Here is a 16,441-nt window from a genome sequence, read left to right as displayed (position 1 = left end):
ATATTTTTTTTCAGAAAATAATTTTTTTTCTGAAATGTTTTTTTTTCCGGCCAGATTCCGGTGTTGACTTTTTTTTTTTTTCTTTGAAAACTTTTTTTTTTCCTGAAATTTTTTTTCCGGCCGGTCAACCACCGTTGACCGTCGGTCTCCGGCGTTGATTAATATTACTATATTGACTACTAAATTGCTGTCTCAGACAGTAATATTACTGTCTGGGACAGTAATATTATGAATATTGTCGAACAGTTATATTATTAATATTATTGTCTAAGACAGTTAAATTACTGTTGGAGACAGTAATTTAGCAGCCAAGGCAGTAATATTAATTAAAATAATTTTTTTTAAGAAAAAAAAAAAAGTCTATTAACAGTTAAATTACTGTCTCCGACAGTTAAATAACTGCTGGAGACAGTAATTTAGCAACGAATACAGTAGTATTAATTAAAAATATTTTTTTTAAGAATAGAAAAAGTCAATTAACAGTTAAATTACTGTCTCCGACAGTTAAATAACTGCTGGAGATAGTAATTTAGCAACGAATACAGTAATATTAATTATAATATTTAAAAAAAAATCAATTAACAGTTAAATTACTGTCTCCGATAGTCAAATAACTGCTGGAGACAGTAATTTAGTAGCAAAGACAATAATATTAATTAAAATATTTTTGAAGGCAAAAAAAGTCAATTTACAGTTAAATTACTGTCTCCGACAGTTAAATAACTGCCGGAGACAGTAATTTAGCAGCCATAACAGTAATATTAATTAAAATATTTTTTTTAACAAAAAACAAAATTATAAAAAAAAAAAAAAAAAAAAGTCAACGCCGGAGACCGCGGTCAACGGCAGTTCACCGGCCGGAAAAAAATTATGTGGAAAAAAAGTTTTTCAAAACAAAAAAAAATCAACGCCGGAGACCGGCGGTCTCCGGTGGTGGCGGGTCAAAATTTGGGTCAAAATTAAAATTATGGTTAAAATTGGTTAATTAATGAAATTTGGCTAAATTGGGGGTGTAAATCATGAAATTGTAGTTGAATTGAGTTTTAATGAATTAGGAGTAATTTTGGTATATATAAAGGGATTTTCCTTATTTGCAAATAAGTTTGAATGAACTGGATTTTTTTGAAAGACAAAAAAGTTGGATGTCCCTCTTTTAATTAAGTGTCCTTGTCATGGGTCTATTTGCCATTTACCCTTAATATAATTAATAATTTCATAAGAAGTCAAATTATTTAAAAAATTAGATAGATATAATATTAATAATATTTTAATTATACTATTTAGGTTATCCTTGCTTGAGTACTCATTGCTTATCTTTTCAGTAAGGTGCAATTTTTTCTGAATTTTAGAAGTCGGTCAATATGTATTTGCAATCTCTTTAGGTAGGAGATTGCTTCATGTGCATATGATGTTGTAAATAGGTCAATAGGTTGGTGAAGATTTCATTTCTATTTGTCATAATACTTCAATCGTTTTTATTCAGATGGTTATTATGTCGGCATACGATCGATAACAAGTTTATCTAAGTTGAGGAAGTACATTTTTACTTTTTGAGGGAAAATACTAAATTTCTAATGTATTGCGACTCAATTTCATAAAACATTTAAACTTTGAGTATTATAATGGGTTTATTATTATTAGTATTAGTATGAGTATTAGTATTAGCATTAGTATATATTAATAATAGTTGAGTATTTGCATTAGTATTAGTATTAATATTAGTATTAGTATTAGTATTAGTATTAGTATTAGTATTAGTATTAGTATGAGTATTTGTATTAGTATTAGTATTAGTATTAGTATTAGTATTAGTATTAGTATTAGTATTAGTATTAGTATTAGTATTAGTATTAGTATTAGTATTAGTATTAGTATTAGTATTAGTATTAGTATTAGTATTAGTATTAGTATTAGTATTAGTATTAGTATTAGTATTAGTATTAGTATTAGTATTAGTATTAGTATTAGTATTAGTATTAGTATTAGTATTAGTATTAGTATTAGTATTAGTATTAGTATTAGTATTAGTGTTAGTAATGTGTTAGAATTGGTGTTAATATTAGTATCAATATCAGTATTAGGTGGCGGCTGCTAAAACATCGGATAAAGCAGAACACTCAAAAAGTCAAGAAGACTCGGCTTAGTATTAATATTAGTATTAATATTAGTATTGGGGTATTAGCATTGGTATATGTATTGGTATTAGTATTGGTATTAATATTGATATTAGTATGAGTATTCGTACGTGTATGTGTATGAATATGAATATTATTATTAGTATTAGTATGAGTATGAGTATGAGTATGAGTATGAGTATGAGTATGAGTATGAGTATGAGTATGAGTATGAGTATGAGTATGAGTATGAGTATGAGTATGAGTATGAGTATGAGTACGAGTATGAGTCTTGGTATTAGTATTGGTATCGGTATCGGTATCGGTATTGATATTGGTATTGGTATTGGTATTGGTATTGGTATTGGTATTGGTATTGGTATTGGTATTGGTATTGGTATTGGTATTGGTATTGGTATTGGTATTGGTATTGGTATTGGTATTGGTATTGGTATTGGACATTTGTATTAGTATTGGTATTGGTATTGGTATTGGTATAAATATTAGTGTTGGTTTTAGTATTGGTATTGATATTGGTATTAATATTGATATTAGTCTTAGAGCAACTCCAATGGGAGATATCAAAATAGAGCAGTAAATATTCATTTGATAATTGATATAATACTTTGATACTTTTAGAAAAAAAATGATGGTTTTTTAGTTTGATACTTCATTTAGTTCTTGCATTGGAGTTGCTCTTAGTAATGATTTTAGTATTAATATTGATTTTTGTATTAATATTAGTATTACTATTAGATGAATATTAATATAGTATTAGAGGTGACATGGACTATTATACGTCGCAATATGGAGAGTTAAGAATAGAGGTGTCATGGACTATTATACGTAGTAATATGGAGAGTTAAGAGTATAGGTGGCATAAAAATATTCATCAAACAGGAATAGACGACTAATATTACTTACAATAATGTCTACTAGGAAGTTTTTCAGGGAATATGAATGTATATCAGAAAATTGTATATTGTGATTCAAATATACATTTGTTGTTTGTATTTTTTATTTGTATAATTATTTTTCCGTGTTAGTTTACTTGCACTTTATGCTAATTTTATTGCATACTCCACTGAATTTGTTTTTTTTTTTTTTTAATAAAGGTGATTTAGTACAAATTGTATTTATTTTTTACACTTTTGGGTGATTATGTTTCAGTAATGTGTATCACTGATTGCAATTGAACAACGAAAAATGTGCATGTTACTCGCAAAGAGAGTTATAAGCGATGTTAATGCATATGCTCTAAATCACTACTTTGAGAATTAAGTTTATGTTAAGGATACGAGTGTATTGGACGAGAAAGTTGTACAATTTGGATCAAATAATGTATCTTAATTTTTATATCACAATTTTGGTATTTCATATTTTCTTTTGTCATGTACTTTGTTTATATCGGTACTTAAATCAAATGAAATTGCTATTGTTTTTAAACTTTTTAGATTATATCGTAATATATATCAACTATTCAAAGCTTTCGTTCGATTATTTTATCTAAAACATATTTTCATTTTTTATATTACTCCCATGCCGATTAACATTCTCTTTTCATTCATAAAAATGTTTGATTTACCTCATCGTCGTGTTTTAGTCATTAAAAAATTGTACTTAGAATTGATCCCGTGCATCGCACGGGTGAATTACTAGTAAAATCTTATTTCGAAATCCCATTTTACAGAAGCTCACATACATTATATATATATATATATATATATATATATATATATATATATATATATATATATATATATATATATATATATATATATATATATAACAAATTTCTCAAAAACAAAAGTATACATTGTATTGAGTTACATTCCAGCTGCGAAGATTTCAGCACACAAATTATTTTATCCAAAGAATAAAATTTCAAAATAAATATTTTAAAATATAAATGGAACTAATACAGCAAAACTCGCGGTAATCTACTATCCAAGTAATGAAAGGTATAATAATATCATTGTAATGTAGTTTATAACGAAACCAATACCACCCAACGGCGATCGATCATTCCTTTCTGATGGATATAGTCCAAAGGAGGTCGGAATCAGATTGCACCGTCACTATTTCACCTTTTACAATATTTGATGTACTTACAAGACCGCCAAATCGCATTTCCGTATCAGCTGTCACACAGAGCAATAGAGATGGATCAGGCTCAAACTTTAGCGAACAGCACAAAATACTGAATAGTGATTTTTATCAAGATATGTGACGGTGTAATTGCAATTATAGATACTCACAAAGATTCCACTCAAGGCCGGTGGTTTTATTACGTGTTGAAGGTCCACCAATAGGGATGAGACCGCAGTGGGGCCCCTCGACGTTGTGCTGGATATGGATTTCGTGATGATGACTACTGGGAAGAAGTTGAATGAGGCAATCATCCGATAGAAGAATTATCCGCATGCTTGAGAATCGGCAGAGGACGTTGATATTTCCAACCTCGTGGTCAAACCTCCCACCGAGTGCTCCAGCAACAAGAACACAAACCTGAAAAGAACCAAACGGTTAATCTGAATTATAATTCGATTAAGTTTGCCTCGGTAAAAGCAACACGCTGACTGAATGGCCAGAAACACAAGGAATCTTAAACCACGGACAGACATATACAGAGCTACAATTGATACATGAATAAGGTAATAAAAAAGAATTATACATACATTTTGATTCTTCAGATTCGGTAAATCTTGAATATATGCAATGCATTTATGTAGATCTGTGGTGTCCTGATCATCCGAAGCATCAATTACCTCGGTTCCCTGCATATATGCAGATGACAGTTCTCATTAAATGCAAAGCATCACACGCGAACACACTCTTATTTGGAACTATAGCATTGAAATTCGAAGTGAAAAAATCACCGGGTTAGTCAATTGCATTGCCTCAATGCGCATAGATGGTATACTGACCAAATATTAAGAATAAACTAGTATCCTTCAAGTTCAGCAGTCGTATCAAATCTTTAAATAAATTCCTGGCCTTACCAGTTAAGCTACGATATTATTGAACTCTTATATATAAAAAGAATCTAAATCATTAGATTATGAAGGAAGTAGACCAAGCTACAAGTCTACAATCTGCAAGTGTTGTCGCAAATTCGAAGAAAGCAATAGGACACACCAAAATAAACTTGCATGTGGCTTTAGAGTGAGGCGGCCTCTGCGGATCAAAAGTAAGATAAAAATGATTTAGGGATATTACGATAAACTTACCACATCTTTGTAGAATCCCAAAACTTCTTCTCTAATTGAATCCAAGTCGCCTTTTATTAAATTCGGCTTATACCTGGATAATAATAATACACATTCAGCATAGCTAGTTTTTTTTTTTAATCAAAAACCCCCACAATCGCATAATATTTACTTACTTTTTCTATTCAATGTAAGACTTGGGGAACCAACAAAACAATTATTCAACGGATCATACACATAAACAGTAAATCCCGGAAATTGAGACACAGACAACGTGCCAAGCTTTTTTAAAGTTAACCGAGAAGAATCCACTTATGTCTTGCAGTGAGAGAACTGAATTACATTTAATTCATCTATGAGCAACTTAATTAAAACCAACGTTCGCATAAAATACATTGGCATCACAAAAAGACATAATTTTATCAACATTGTAAAATTAAACAGAAGAGACGAAACAATTAGATCTCAAAACCCTCATAAACCCCGGCCATTATTGAATGTTTAATCTTCGTCGGCACGCCAGACTGAGACAGTAATTTAACTAAAAATTCATCTTAAACAAATCATACAACACGAATCAGTCCAAACAACTACTTTAAATTGCAATAAGATCCAAATAATCTAGAACGAGACAGTCAAAATTAAACGACGTTTGATCGAACCTTTTACGAATAGCTATGGCGTCTTGGTCAGGGAATAACAGCGGCAATTCATCATACAGTCGGTTGGCACCACCGTCTGCGCAGATGCGAAGTTGTGCTGCTCTACAAAACAAACGGAAAAAAAAAATTAAATAAAAAAAAATATCAACACGCGACAAAGTAAATCCAGAAAACAACTCGGTGCATGACAGATCACCGTGCTTCCATAGGAGCGGAGTGAACCGCGGGAGGTTTCGGTTGAGTACGACAAGCACGTATGTCGGCGCGGGGCCATTGTCGGCGGAAGGATTGGGGAGAAGGAAGGTTGACGAATGAGTCATCAGCTCCATTGCTAACGTGCGCACTCCCAATCGGCGGAGCTTCTTTGATAAGTTGCGTAAGACTTCTGATAATTTTCAACTTTTTCTCACTTTTTCAGGGAATGGGGAATATCGGGTAATGGACGAATAAATTGGGAGTCAAAATTAAAATAGGAAAAAAAAACACGGTTTGTTGAAATTGAGAGCTTAGGATGCTTCCCTTATTTAAGTAATATAATATCTATGAAGCTTGACTTCAGCAAATTCAAACCTCAAATTCTCATTACTAAATAGGGTAAATTATGGTCACCGATAAAGTCAATTTACAACAAAAAAAAAAAATAGATAATTACAACCACGTCTTTATTCAACAAAATCTTCTAAAGAACGTGAAGGTTCTTATGCGCATTTGTATCAAATTCAACAAAATCCACTAAACTCATAGATAATTACAACCACACCTCAACTGTGAATCTTCTCATGCGCATACTCTTACAATGTTAAATTCAACAAAATCTTCTAAACTCTATAGAACGTGAAGGTTCTTATGTGCATCTGTGTCAAATTCAACAAAATCCTATAGATATATATAGAATGTTCTCTAATTTATACTCGTTTTGTGTAAAAATACAGTTTCAGATGCACCACAGTCTGATATTCGAAGACACGCGTCTTGCGATTATCTCGTTTTAAAATGTTAAGATGGAATGGAATAAAATGGATACAGACTAGAGAATATTCTACATTATCTAGAAAATTCAACTTAACTCGACACCACGACTAGGGTAGACTTGTAAAAAGACCCATAGTGAGGGAGTGATTGTTACCCAACAAGATAGGTTTTTCGTAATTTGACACCTCATGATTGACTGTAATTTATCCTAAAAAATATATACAAAAATAAATTTAATATACTTCAATATAAAAGCATGATAAACTTCAATATAAAAAGAACATGTATAAAACCCCACATGTAACAACCACTGCCTACCAAAAAAAAAGAAAATGTAAATATTAATCTTTGAACTAAATAGATCACATTATTCCAAAACGCCAAAACAAAACAAAAAAAAAAAAAAAAAAAAAAAAAAGACAGAAATGAAAAATATCTAAATCTATGAGTTGATTAGTGAATTAATCTTGAATATACAAAATGCATGTGAGAGAGAGCCCTTAAAGAAGTAAAACAATTAGAGTACAAATTTATTTTTTATATATTTGTGGTGACAAAATAATAGAGCCATAAAACTATATATATGATACACAAATGCATGCATGCCTTCATAAAAAAGGGTAGAGGAACCTGAAACTGGATTTCCAGGTTCACAGGTTCCGAAATCGAACCGCCTAAACATCGAACACTATACACAGCTCTCTGTAAATAATATCCTCGTCGTCTCTACATGAAGTAGCTTAATGATTTCTTCTTTCTTGATCCCCCTTCTCCGTAAAGTTCGTTCCACTGTTGAAGCTCGTTCATGTTTTGTGATTCTGATGATACACTTGCACATACCTGCATTTTTACGAGATACGCATTTGCGTAAATTAAAGAACTACCATATAAAAATAATACTTATAATAAACAAATTGTATATACCTGTTCATGTGCAAATTTGAAGTCATCCATAGTCAAAGGACGAACATCTACACTGCTATGCAACGCAGGCAACGGTCTGTTTTCCGCCACTGCCAAGGCTTTATCCTATAATTTAACATGCAAGTTCGATTAGATTAGTTTCGAAATGAAAACAATAACGGCACATTTAAATATATATATATATATATATATATATATATATATATATATATATATATATATATATATATATATATATTGAAGTGTACACACCTTCTTCTCCTTCTCCAAAATTTCCCGTATAGGACAATGGGCAGCCGACACACACAGATTCTGAAAACAAACGAGTCCCAAATTAAAAAAAAAAAAAAAAAAAAAAAAAAAGACGAGATAAATAATTTTAACAACATAAATGCAGGATACGAGATAATGTAATGCATGCACAAACCTTAAGATCACTTCCGGAATACCCGTCGGTCATATTGGCAACTGCTGCAAGATCGAGGCCGGGAGCCAATTCTTCCTTGGCTAATATCACTTTCAAAATTTTCTCCCTATTCTGAGCATCTGGCAAGTTCACCATCAACCTACCGAGTGTCGGGGTTAGAGTTGACTTTATTAAAGTCAAATAAAACAAGCACTTGTTTCTTTTCGGTATAATAAAAATCAATTAAGGGTTTGAGCAACGCAAATAAATACCTCCTGGGAAGCCTCCTGATTACAGCCTCGTCAAGATCAAAAGGTCTATTTGTGGCTGCAAGTACAAGAACACGTTCTTTATCCTTTGTTCGCAAACCATCCCAGTTCACCATAAATTCATTCTTCATTTTTCGCATTGCTTCATGTTCTCCCGGGTTTTCCCGCCTCCCTAACATACTGTCAACCTAAACCCAAAAAAATAAATTAATTAAAAAATTATCACGATAAAAGTGTCAAGAAGAAAAAAAAAAAAAAAAAAGAGGGAAATTTCGGAAGATTAAACCAACCTCATCAACAAAAACAACACTCGGGGCTATTTTGCTAGCCAAAGAGAATACTGCTTTCACGTATTTCTCTCCTTCACCAAACCACTGTGTGCAAAAAGAAATTAATGAGTTGCTTGACACATTTAATTTATGTTAATACCAAATTAAAGGTCAAACAAAGAAATGTACTTTAGAAGTGATGCTCGACATAGATATGTTAATAAAGTTTGCGCCAGCTTCAGTTGCAACAGCTTTTGCGAGCATAGTTTTACCAGTACCAGGAGGACCAAACAGCAATATTCCCTTACAAGGCTGCCGAAAAGAATTGAAGTTAATTAACAAACAAGATAAACTCTCCGTAATAAATCAAGATTAATTAAAATTCAAAAAAGGATTTTACCTTTGTCAGCTGCCCTTTGCTGAACAATTCTGGCCTTTGCAGAGGTAGCATCACCAATTCCTTTAAAGTTTCCTTCACGTTTTCAAGTGCGCCGATGTCATCAAAAGTAACTCCGATATCGCCAGGTGGAATAACCTCCCCGAGGAGCTTTTTCTCAAATTCATTTTCAGTTGCCACATCCTATAAACAAGTATTTCGATTTTAGGGACAACTTAATTTAGCCCTAACTTATGAACAACTTAATTTAGGTTAGCAAAGTTTCACCTTTAAAGATTTTTTGGAACTCTTGTTTTCATTTTGAATGCCATGTAGGATGTTGACTCCATAGACGATACTGCAATTAAAATACAGAAAAAATAAGAACTTTAACCAATACGAGCCAATAATTTCGAGTCATTCCTTAAACAAAGACTCACCTTTCACTTGAAATGACGATTTTTGAGTCCTTGAGTGGAGCTTCAGAACAATTCATAAAGTGATGGCTTAAAGCCCAGCCGATAATTTTTTCAACATCTGTCACCATTAGAAAAAAAAAAGCATTAGGGAAAATCAAACCGAGGCATGTAAACCTAAATTTGAGGATTTTTTTAAGATGTAAGAAATTGACTGACTGTCATTATTCAAAGCTTGGTCTTTAATGCTTAAAGTTTCCAGATCAGGACATTCGAGCCCGAACCGATTTAAAACCTGAAGGTATAAAAATTAATTAAACAATTATTTTGAAGTTTATATTAAAAAAAATAATTAAAAAAACAGGGAGCAGATGTGACGTACGGAGCGAATGCTACCAAAATTGGATTGAGATTTCATTGTTTCAATATCACGATCCAACTGTTGCTTCCAGTCAACTAGTACTGTTTCCTCCTGTAATGTTAAGCAAGAATCAGAGCTTGCTTCTAAACTTAAACTGGTAAAAAACACTATCAGAAACAGAATCCAAATTACCTGGGGAATCTGAATGGTCACTTTGTTTGGGAAAAGGCGGTTAAACAGCTTCGTTATTTTCGTTGCTTCTTTACTTTTATCATGTAATCTACCAAAATTATCCTGCCAAAAATAAATAAAAAATCTCCATTAGGTTTAATAAAAAATGAGCCAATAAGTGTAGAATGTCACAAGTGTAAATAACTGGGCATACCGGGAAGGCAAGGTCAAGCAATGCCGTTTGGTTGCTTCCGAATTTTGTGAAAAGCAATCCACCAGGATGAGCCTGTACGTATTCAGCACATAAATTAGAGGGGTTGTTTTGGGGGTAATTGGGGGGGGGGGGGGGGGGGGGGGGGGGGTGTAGTATAAACAACATAACTGAAACTTACTTTCTCCTTGCGGCTGTCTGTCTGAGTATGTGACGCTATCACAACAATGTTTTCCGATAAACTGTCAAGCTTAACTTTCAAAGACGTATATGCCTCAGTATTTCCGGACAAGGATTTCTCGATGTCTTTCAAGAACAAGATCAATGGGCTAACTTTACTTTCTGCCGAAACAACCTACAAATTTCAAAGGTATTTTGTAAGTATCTGTGGACAATGCCATAAAATGCAACTAAAGAGAAACCATTTTTGCTTTAAGGAATCGAGTATACCTCAAAGAGTTCATTTACGGCAAGCTTGTCAATTTCGTCAGCACCAGAGCTCTCAAGACGGAGTGTGTCAGCTGCATAGATTAACATGTAGCCCATCATTAAAAAAAAATTAATAATCAAGAACCAACAAAAACGGGCAATGATAAACTGAGGATATGCAAATTACCTGCACAAAAGAAACCATGATCTTCTTCACAGAGGCCTCCCAAATCATTACCTTCGGTAATTGTTCTATCAAATCGAACCCCAATTTTAGAAGAGCCATTTTCCTCAAAAGCAAGTACCACCTTACCTCGGTAACCATAGGCTGGTCCCCTGCACAAGATAAAAGGGTTAATTTATAACAACATAAAAAATATAAAATCACTCAGCTAGATAACATTAAAGCGTAGATTACCTCATTGCGGGAGTTTGAGCAGGAGAAAACCCTGGCATACAACCGACAAACTTCACTCTATCGCCTGGCAAACAACAAGAAATCACTTTAGAATATTTTCTCAACCTAAATATAAAACAAAAGGGATAAGAAAAAAGTTCCGAATAAAAATTGTACCTTTCTTGAAAGTATAGTTTTTTGATGTAGCTGTAGATATTTCCTGCTTAGGCATAGTAGGGTGAGAGCTTACAGTAGAATTCCCAGTAATATCAGCATCTACACTCGAGGTTGGTTTTTTAAGGTGTAGCGCAGCAGCGGTCCGCTTTGAAAATACACTTGCTCTCTCAGGCTTTGAACTTTCTTTTACCGAATCAGCTTCTTTTGTTGTTGGTCCCTGGAAAAACCATAAATCAATATAATCCAAAAAATAAATACTTTATAAGAGATACGAGCATTTGAAATCAGCTAACGATGTAATCTTACACCAGGTAATGCAATACTATCAACAATAAGAAGCCCGGCACCAAAATATTTAGCAAGTGCCTTTGCCAATGTTTCCTGGTATATTTCAGAACCTACGAATAAAAGAACAAATTCAAAGGATCAAGATCGTAAAGGACAGAATGTGTGCACAAATAAAATGAAAACACGGAGCTACATTACCTGCAGGACCTGACAGCAAGATTCTCGGGCACAATGTTGGGAGTTCCGACGCAAACTTTGTAAATTTATTACATTTCAAATGTATGTATGCCGAAGCAATAAGAACCTTCTTGGTGGTTTCACTGTCAGCAATACGAAATTTGTTAAAATGGTATGCTAAATAGAAAGAGTCAATGGGGTCAAATGAATATTACATAATTTATTTCTAGTACCCCTGCATCTGTGGTAAGCTTTGATATAATAAAAATAAATACGGTATGTTGTTACCTGAGATAATACGGAAAATCATCAAATGAAACCTCGATATCTTTGCAATGCAACAATCCTTGTTGTAAAGCATCTTTGTAAGCTTGACGTCTTGATGCTAACGAAACGGGAGGATCGGAATGCTTGCGCTGATTTCTGTTCGGCCTATGCTCGTCCAGAATTCTAGATATACTACCACTCACACCAAACGCAGGGGTCGACGAACTAGCTAGCATCTGCGAAAATGGCCTCAACTCGGGTGCAAGATTAATTTTATCACTCTCACCATCAACATTCATTTTATCGTCAATGACAACATTCTCCACAGGTGACACAGTAGCACCGTCGTTATGGTCAGAAGCGTCCTTCATGTCAGTGTCTGAAACCGCACAAGCCGAGGGTAAAGATGGTATTTCAGAACCATTCTGAGACGGGGGTAATTCTTCGGCGTGATGGTCCGATAACGACGCGAGAGCTGATGCGACGGAAATAGCAGAAGGGTCGCCCGGTCTTGCCTCTATGTGTAATCCTTCTATGGTTCCATCGTTCGTTTCTAATATGCAAAGAGGAGACGGCACATCGATTGGAGATGAGTTTATATCAGTCAGGAGTTGGAAAATCTAACAGTATGTCAAGGAATATACCTTTAACTCTAACAAGAAGATATAGGCACAGGAAAAAAGAAAAAAAGAAAAAAATTGTAGCTGGTATAAAGGATACATAAGCATGTTTACCAGACGAAGAGCAAAAGGCCAACTCATCGCCCTCTTTTAAAGGAGTAGTCGAATCTTTCGAGCAAGGCTTACCATTCACTTCTACAGATCCTTTATTCCCGGTGATTTCAAGCTCCGTACACGATTCTCCTCCCTATGATCACAGGTAGAGTCAGTAAACATCTGAATTTCGACGAAATTGAACACGAGCAAAACAGAATCACAGTTTACCTCTGATTCCTTGCGCTTTAGATTACACAAGGAATTACTAACTGTTGGACTCAGCGACAAATCGCATTGGCGGCCCTGACCAACAGTGAAAATTGGACGATGTATGACAACATGTGGAATCTGGGAGGAACAAATTGCAAAAACAAAGTCACGATTTTGAACTGCGATTCAATAGTGAAAGCAGGGTTTATGGTAATTTAACAAGCGGACATGAGAGAATGTAGTATCTACGGAAACATGCATATTTAGGGCAAAATATTGTATAAGATAGAAACAACTCATTCCACTCCAATCAGGGATTGCGAAAGGTCATTTCACCATGTCATAATTTTGATATAGCTGCTGCATCTAAACCTCTGGTTAATGTTAAAACGAAAAAACAATAGGAAAAATGCAAGAACTCAAAGCTTTGATTTTTGACACAGTCATGTCCGAAAATATGGTACAATGTAAGCTCTTTGACGAGGTTAATTTTCTTAAGACGCCCAAATAGCTTCTTAGAATGTTTCAAAATTGTTTCGATTCCATCTCCCTCGGCCCAGTTCCAAAAGTACAATCTGTTAAACAATCAACTAATGCAAGACTCGAGTATGATACGGGAGGGTTCTTATATCTCGATAAGACAATTGGATAGGGATAGTTCCCTTGCTTACATCTAACACACAATTGATTGCGGCATTTCAAGAATCAATTTCAATGACAAAGTCAAGAACAACATTCATCCAATCTTGAAAAAAAAAGATCTTTTCTTGTTCATGAACTTTAAAAGATTATAATAAAATAAAAAATTTGAGTAAATGAGTAAGCCTTACCTTTGGACACTGGGAAATAAGTTTACCCCATGCAGCATCCCCATTAGATTTCAGTTGCCCCTTTCCTCCACTGTCGGATGGCCCACCGGACTTACCTTCATCCTCCTCATTAATAACAGAATCATCTGCATCCACCGGCCATTGATTGCAAAAACAAAATCAATTTCAGAAGATATCGCCCAACAAAAAGAAATCAGATAATACCGAAATTCAATCAAGTCAAAGAACATTCAGCCGCACAAGATCACCGTGGGAGAAATAAAGACCTCACCTGCTTCCACCGCCTCCGTTACTTTCTCTGCCGCCGCATCATCCGACTGATTCTCGCCGCCGCCGCCGTTCGCCGGATCAACCGATCCAGTCTCCAACTCTTTCGCCGCCGACGCGACAGCGACTTCCTCTGAAGACGGCGAATCGTTCGTCGAAGAAGACGACGCCTGCATGCACGAAAAGAAAAAAAGAGGATTCGGAACTCAGAAAAAACCAAAAATCGAGAAAAATAGCGAATCACTAAACCATAAGAAAACCCTAACCTTGGATCGTTTTCCTCTGGGCTGAGAAGACGACGGCGAAGAGAGGGTGCGCTTGGAGGAAGAAGAGCTCCGCCGCGTTTCAACCATTCTTTTTTTTTTCTGATCTACTAATCTAGAGAAAAGAATCCCAAGATTTGATTTTTCAGACTGAAAAATCAAGAATTCTATTCGAATAGCGAATGTGTTGTCTGTCTGAATTAATTTTTTAATTTGTAATTACAACACAGCTATATAGTGAGAAGGGAGAGAGAAGACGGAGAGAGAAAAAAGAAGATTGAGGGAATGGAAGAAATCAAGAAAAAGGTGAATGATTGTGTGAGATCGGCTTATATATAGGTAAAAAAAATGTGACTATTTTATTTATTTATATAATAAATCTTTTTTATATATATATATATATATATATATATATTTCTTTTTTTAATTGTTAATTAATTTTGGAATGAAATTTCGAAGTAATTTAATATTTCATCTCATTTTAATTTTGTAGGACAATATTTTCTCAAAAAAAAAAAAAAAAAATTTTGTAGGACAATATTGAAAGAGTCTTGTCATAAAGAATGAAAGGTTAGTGGCATTTTTAGTTATTATGTTGAAAATTTATAAAATATTGTCCTTCGAGATTTAAAAATATTATCATTTTTATACTTACGATTTAAAATTGTATGGTGTATCTCTTCTGGTGTAGTAGGGTCTCATAAGTGGTGGAGTTATCGGGTGAAAACTAAAATATTTTCATTACAATTGAAAGCAAAACTTACACATTTCACGCATTTTTTTATTTTTATTTTTGTGTTCTGAAATACGTATTAATGCTAACATTTAATTACTAATTTGGAATAAGAAAAATCAATTAAACTCTATTTTTTTAGGTAAATTACAACCAACCCTGATGTAAGGTGGATTTTGCGAAAAAAAACCCCTTATATTTCCATAATTACATCCACCCTTTGTAGTTTGTAGAGTTCTTGCATTGACACCGTTTTGTAAAGGGATGGATGTAAGATAGTTACAAACTGCATGGGTTGGATGTAATTTCTTTGAAATAAGAGTTTTTCTGTAATTACACTTTACTTTAGGGAGTTGGTTGCAGGTGTGTGGTGAATTAGAGTGTGGGTTTGGGGGGTGTTTGGTTGTTTACCAAATTGAGTGCGAGTCCGGATTTGAAAAAGGAGGGTCAATTTTGGGGAAGATTTTATTATTATTAAAGCTAGCATTTTTCTCCCGTGCGATGCACGGAATATTATTTAAATAGTGAAAAAATAATCAATTTAATACATAATAAGAAAATATAGTACACTAATATAGTAAAATTTAAAAATGTAGTATTATTCATATTTTATAAACATTAATATTTTTAAATCTTATATATTAAGATTTATAATCTAAATAAATAGATTAAGATTTAACAAATCGAATTTCTAGTATTGTCTATTAAGATTTGAGATATATTGATTAAAAATAGGAGATTAATAATTATTAAAACTATAGTTAGAAATAAGTAGAGAAAAAATATTAAAAACAAATAATTACATAAATACCATTAGGATTTTTTGGGTTGTTGAACGTTTCTTTCTTTTATATATAAGATATTTTCCAACCGTTATAAATACGAGTATGTTGTTTTTTGTTGAAGTATTTGAATTAGCCAGTAGGATAGGAGAAACGATTTATGTATTTGGTTATATAATATTATAATAAAATAAAATAAATGAATAAAAAGTCATCTCCAATTATTGAATTAGGTAGCACATAAATGGCAAAATTAATTTAGGTATCACATTATTAACGTTGCCTGCCCCAAACTTGCATTGTCTCAAAATTTTGCAACACTTCAGGGAAAATAAATAAATAAATAATAATAATTAAAAATATAAAAACAAATCCAAGTCTACTTGAATAATGTCCCAATATGAAAAAGGCCCAAAACAATTTAAAAACCGAATTGTCATGTAATTTGAAATAAAAAAAATATAAATATTTGAATTTAATTGTAATTTGAAAAAAAAAAACCCCATTTTTTTTTACGAGATTTAACGAGCTCGTTCGATCGTAGT

General features: G+C 33.2%; 2 protein-coding genes across 4 annotated transcripts; both read right to left on the bottom strand.

Annotated features, from left to right (window-relative positions):
- Window positions 1-3,896: 3,896 nt before the first annotated feature.
- TPK1 (thiamine pyrophosphokinase1) lies at window positions 3,897-6,536 on the bottom strand. The gene is made up of 6 exons (XM_012977650.2): window positions 6,182-6,536; window positions 5,986-6,082; window positions 5,345-5,417; window positions 4,793-4,891; window positions 4,373-4,622; window positions 3,897-4,255 (listed from the first exon to the last, which is right to left on the bottom strand). Exons 1-6 carry the CDS (start codon window positions 6,312-6,314, stop codon window positions 4,137-4,139), a joined length of 771 nt encoding a protein of 256 aa, XP_012833104.2. The 5' UTR covers window positions 6,315-6,536; the 3' UTR covers window positions 3,897-4,136.
- Window positions 6,537-7,288: 752 nt separating this feature from the next.
- On the bottom strand, window positions 7,289-14,739 carry LOC105953990 (AAA-type ATPase family protein). Of its 3 annotated transcripts, none has more exons than XM_012977666.2 (27): window positions 14,385-14,739; window positions 14,123-14,288; window positions 13,852-13,976; window positions 13,040-13,159; window positions 12,816-12,962; window positions 12,117-12,715; window positions 11,850-11,971; window positions 11,670-11,761; window positions 11,364-11,580; window positions 11,208-11,271; window positions 10,977-11,125; window positions 10,811-10,881; window positions 10,542-10,715; window positions 10,364-10,435; window positions 10,171-10,272; window positions 10,000-10,089; window positions 9,837-9,912; window positions 9,642-9,738; window positions 9,490-9,559; window positions 9,226-9,405; window positions 9,015-9,137; window positions 8,847-8,930; window positions 8,560-8,744; window positions 8,309-8,447; window positions 8,134-8,193; window positions 7,882-7,986; window positions 7,289-7,797 (listed from the first exon to the last, which is right to left on the bottom strand). In XM_012977666.2, the coding sequence occupies exons 1-27, from the start codon at window positions 14,469-14,471 to the stop codon at window positions 7,684-7,686; spliced, it is 3,630 nt and encodes a 1,209-aa protein (XP_012833120.2). In that variant the 5' UTR covers window positions 14,472-14,739; the 3' UTR covers window positions 7,289-7,683. The 3 variants fall into 3 exon arrangements, with proteins under 3 accessions (XP_012833120.2, XP_012833127.2, XP_012833133.2); XM_012977673.2 differs by having other exon boundaries at window positions 12,117-12,648; window positions 12,830-12,962; XM_012977679.2 differs by having other exon boundaries at window positions 12,117-12,648; window positions 12,902-12,962.
- Window positions 14,740-16,441: the final 1,702 nt, after the last annotated feature.

This window comes from Erythranthe guttata, chromosome 4, assembly GCF_056151865.1.
Source record: "Erythranthe guttata isolate IM_541 chromosome 4, IM_541, whole genome shotgun sequence".
Classification (NCBI taxonomy): Eukaryota; Viridiplantae; Streptophyta; class Magnoliopsida; order Lamiales; family Phrymaceae; genus Erythranthe; species Erythranthe guttata.
This window is presented reverse-complemented; position numbering and strand designations above follow the sequence as displayed.